The sequence below is a fragment of the Scardinius erythrophthalmus genome (genome assembly GCF_964197995.2).
Source record: "Scardinius erythrophthalmus genome assembly, chromosome: 21".
Taxonomy (NCBI): Eukaryota; Metazoa; Chordata; class Actinopteri; order Cypriniformes; family Leuciscidae; genus Scardinius; species Scardinius erythrophthalmus.
This window is the reverse complement of record NC_138241.1, coordinates 37,218,551-37,223,550: the sequence shown is the minus strand read 5'-3', so window position 1 is coordinate 37,223,550 and position 5,000 is coordinate 37,218,551. Positions and strand designations below refer to the sequence as shown.

Sequence of the window (5,000 nt, the reverse complement as noted above, 5' to 3'; positions counted from 1 at the left end):
CTGCTCGCCACAGTGAACATGATGCCGTTCTTCCTCAGCCTCGTCCTGCTCGCCACAGTGAACATGATGCCGTTCTCCCTCAGCCTCGTCCTGCTCGCCACAGTGAACATGATGCCGTTCTCCCTCAGCCTCGTCCTGCTCGCCACAGTGAACATGATGCCGTTCTCCCTCAGCCTCGTCCTGCTCGCCACAGTGAACATGATGCCGTTCTCCCTCAGCCTCGTCCTGCTCGCCACAGTGAACATGATGCCGTTCTCCCTCAGCCTCGTCCTGCTCGCCACAGTGAACATGATGCCGTTCTCCCTCAGCCTCGTCCTGCTCGCCACAGTGAACATGATGCCGTTCTCCCTCAGCCTCGTCCTGCTCGCCACAGTGAACATGATGCCGTTCTCCCTCAGCCTCGTCCTGCTCGCCACAGTGAACATGATGCCGTTCTCCCTCAGCCTCGTCCTGCTCGCCACAGTGAACATGATGCCGTTCTCCCTCAGCCTCGTCCTGCTCGCCACAGTGAACATGATGCCGTTCTTCCTCAGCCTCGTCCTGCTCGCCACAGTGAACATGATGCCGTTCTCCCTCAGCCTCGTCCTGCTCGCCACAGTGAACATGATGCCGTTCTTCCTCAGCCTCGTCCTGCTCGCCACAGTGAACATGATGCCGTTCTTCCTCAGCCTCGTCCTGCTCCCCACAGTGAACATGATGCCGTTCTCCCTCAGCCTCGTCCTGCTCGCCACAGTGAACATGATGCCGTTCTCCCTGAGCCTCGTCCTGCTCGCCACAGTGAACATGATGCCGTTCTCCCTCAGCCTCGTCCTGCTCGCCACAGTGAACATGATGCCGTTCTCCCTCAGCCTCGTCCTGCTCGCCACAGTGAACATGATGCCGTTCTCCCTCAGCCTCGTCCTGCTCGCCACAGTGAACATGATGCCGTTCTCCCTCAGCCTCGTCCTGCTCGCCACAGTGAACATGATGCCGTTCTCCCTCAGCCTCGTCCTGCTCGCCACAGTGAACATGATGCCGTTCTCCCTCAGCCTCGTCCTGCTCGCCACAGTGAACATGATGCCGTTCTCCCTCAGCCTCGTCCTGCTCGCCACAGTGAACATGATGCCGTTCTCCCTCAGCCTCGTCCTGCTCGCCACAGTGAACATGATGCCGTTCTCCCTCAGCCTCGTCCTGCTCGCCACAGTGAACATGATGCCGTTCTCCCTCAGCCTCGTCCTGCTCGCCACAGTGAACATGATGCCGTTCTCCCTCAGCCTCGTCCTGCTCGCCACAGTGAACATGATGCCGTTCTCCCTCAGCCTCGTCCTGCTCGCCACAGTGAACATGATGCCGTTCTTCCTCAGCCTCGTCCTGCTCGCCACAGTGAACATGATGCCGTTCTCCCTCAGCCTCGTCCTGCTCGCCACAGTGAACATGATGCCGTTCTTCCTCAGCCTCGTCCTGCTCGCCACAGTGAACATGATGCCGTTCTTCCTCAGCCTCGTCCTGCTCGCCACAGTGAACATGATGAATGGCGACTGTAGAACGCAAAAGCCGAATCCCGGACATTTTGGGCGATCTCGAAATCCCGGCCAGACTCGCCACGGAGACTCACTAGTAGCTTAGCCTTGTTGTTTAACTGCACTCTCTTACCGGTAGGCGTGGCTTGGGAGTGGCCTCGTAGAGCAGCGAAGCAAGTGCATTGTGGGAGTTGTTGTCTTTCATCCACATAAGCCAAAAATACATTTTCTGGCATTTCTCTGTCTAGAAAGCTCCAAATTAAAAAATAATTTCACATTTCTTCTACATAAATGACCCATTTTAAATACACATTCATCTTTCCAGAGGTGAAGTATCCCTGTAAGTGTTTGTTTATGGGTTAGTTAAGGACTTGTTTCTGGGTTAGTTAAGTGTTTGTTTATGGCTTAGTTATGCGCCAATCAAACCAGTCAAACTACCGGAAGGAAAACAAGCGCTTAACTCACTCAGAGTGTCAAAATAAAGGTATTATAATAAAGGTAATATCAATATTTTACGTGTGGCACCAATGCATCGTATCGTTAGACGTTTCATCGACGCATAGATCCATATCGATGTATAAACGTTGTTTCTGGGTTAGCTAAGTGTTTGTTTATGGTGTAGTTATTTGTGTGTGTTCACTGACAAGCATGACAGATCATGTGCAAAGCGGAGTGTCTTACATGACATCGATATCAACACACATCAATTGCCCGTATCGAATGTCAATGACATTTTATTTGTTGTATTTTTTCTTTGTAATCCCATGATGCTCTTGAAGTGGGCCACTACAAGCTTTCATTCATTACTCACGCATGAGGAAGCAAAAGCTTCTTGCGTCTGAATGTCACACTCACATCGACGCAGACACAGGACTTCTTCCACATTCATATGTGACCTGACATTGCCTTGAACGAGTCTTCTGAGCGTTTGCTAATCGATCTGAACTCAGGTCGAAGCTCCAGTCCCAGAGATGCGGTGATGTAAAGCCCAATGCTTGTTTATGGGTTAGTTAAGCACTGGGTTAGTGTATTCACTGACAAGCATGTCAGATCATGTGCAAAACAGAGTGTCTTATATGACGTCGATATGAGCTTGACTCGTTACGCCTCTCAATCTGCACTCGCTCTCCCGCCAAACGTGTTCACATGTAGTTGGGACAGGGTTAGGGTTAGTGTAACCCAAGCAAACGATCTACAGGTGTGACAGACACTTCTGCAGGGATCCTGATGTACTATTCCTCATGTTTAAACACGCTCGTCTTCAGAAAACTCCAAACAAATGTTGCGTTCTGTCATTAAGGACGTGTTAGAGGCACTTAATCCCTTTGTCTCCAGCAATCAGGCGTCTATTGTCACGTGTGGGATCCGTGACCGACTGTAATCAACAGTGAGGTAAAAATGCGGTAAAATGCTGAGACACCACTAAAAGCTTTCCACCATTAAGAGCATTACAGTAAATGTGTGTGAGACGGTGTTCCGGGCCGACCACCCAGAATCTCATATTACGCCTCATTACCCAGAACACACCTGGGCCCGGGGCCGACACACTGAGAGATGTTGTGGCTGGACGCCAGAGAAGACGCATAGAGACGCTATTGTTCCTCCTGCGAACTGTCATTCATGAGTTTATGAGCTCCTCATGATCTCCTCAGGATCACAGGCGTAAGATCCTGGATGAAAACACAAACACAGACCTAGAGGATTATGGGGATTGATGGGAAACCGGTTCCACGTGAGCAGAAGTGACATTATTTCACTGTGATGCTAATTAAATGAAGCAGCATTTTGCAATTAAGTATCTGGAAGTGTTGGAAATGTAAAGCACCCAGCCTGTCTCTCCGATTAACATCCAATAACAAACACTAATTCTCCACAGACAAACTAGAGCATCTTCTAAAGCTCAGTGTGCAAACACACATGCGGCGACGGCAGGATGAAACACACGTTTGAGCGAAGGCACGAATACTAAACAATTATTAGGTGTTTCCTGTAGAGTTTAATCTCCCGCTCCATTAGGTTAAGACTATATTCCCATCGCTAAAGGTCCGAAATCTACGTATGCGTTTCTTCGTATTCGTACATGTGATGCTGCTGTTTTTCCAACATGAACCTGGAACACCGCTTTATGGCGGCGAATATACAACCTTTATTACATAGAACACTACAAGATGTCAACAAACACACATTACTTCAATTCTAGCCCTTACAAATAAACTCTAAACATTTTTTTCCTGGCTTTTCATACAACCATTAAAGCAGGAGTTCACTTCAGAATTACAATTTCCCTCGTCATCCGAGATGTTCATGTCTTTCTTTCTTCAGTGGAAAAGAAATGAAGGTTTCTGAGGGAAACACTCCAGGATGTTCCTCCATATAGTGTCTTCAATGGGGTCCAGCGGGTCGAAGGTCCAGATGTGAGTTTCAGTGCAGCTTCAAAGTCTCGACACGATCCAGCCGAGGAATAAGAGTCTCATCTAGACACACCAGCGGACATTTTATAACAAAATAAACATTTATATACTTTTAACCACTAATGCTGGTCTTGCACTCGCTGTGATGCGACACACATTATGTAATCAGGTTGAAAGGTCAAGCGTGACGTAGGTGTAAGAACAGACCTAGTGTTTACAAAGTGAACGTGCAAAGACTGAGTCAAACAGGATTTACAAAAACCATAAATAAATAAAAGGTAAAACAATGTCGGACGATTCTGAAGCTGGAGGAGAAAATGAGAGGGAGTTTTTCGCCCTACTCTACATTTCCCGTCTACATCAGATTACCGCCACCTTTCAACCTGATGACGTAATGCGTGAAGTCGTGGACGTGCAAGACCAGCATTAGTGGTTAAAGTATATAAATGTTTATTTTGTTATAAAATGTCCGCTGGTGTGTCTAGATGAGACTCTTATTCCTCGGCTGGATCGTGTCGAGACTTTGAAGCTGCACTGAAACTCACATCTGGACCTTCGACCCGTTGGACCCCATTGAAGACACTATATGGAGGAACATCCTGGAGTGTTTTCCTCAGAAACCTTCATTTCTTTTCCACTGAAGAAAGAAAGACATGTAAATTATCAGGACATTTTAATTCTGAAGTGAACTCCTCCTTTAAACATCCCAGTAAACTGTTTCCTCTGCTGAACAAAGACATGCAGATAATAAAGCCTTTCAAACACAATCATTATTAATCACTCGACGCAAAAGACAAAACAAACAAAAACAATCCACAGGCGGGTTTTCCAAAGGATTCAGAGCCGGATCTACAGTAATGCTGAGAGGAATCAAACCCGGCTCTTCCTGACCGCAGTCGATAAGAGCTGCCGTCCCTTTCCTCTCCGATTAATCAAGTGTGAAAGGAAAAGCACTTTAAATGTAGATGATCCAAGCAAAACATGGACAGCTCTGTATGAAGAGGGAAAGAGATTAAAGTAGCGCTCTGAAAAACGAGAACGGAAAGCATGCGAGGAGTGAGATGAAGAGCGCCGGGCCATCAGTGCTTCA

The 5,000-nt window shown here is 47.9% G+C and overlaps 1 protein-coding gene across 3 annotated transcripts in view; it reads right to left on the bottom strand.

The window, feature by feature from the left end:
* LOC308681763 (inactive tyrosine-protein kinase 7-like) overlaps positions 1-5,000 on the bottom strand; it is an 81,913-nt gene that overhangs the window by 37,676 nt on the left and 39,237 nt on the right. For 2 of the 3 annotated variants that reach the window (XM_081350876.1, XM_081350875.1), the window contains exon 2: positions 3,027-3,169. The exons of the other annotated variant lie outside the window; for it this stretch is intronic. In XM_081350876.1, the coding sequence (XP_081207002.1) occupies positions 3,027-3,117 (91 nt within the window). In that variant the 5' untranslated portion in view covers positions 3,118-3,169. The remainder of the gene's footprint in view (positions 1-3,026; positions 3,170-5,000) is intronic. 3 annotated transcript variants of the gene reach the window in all.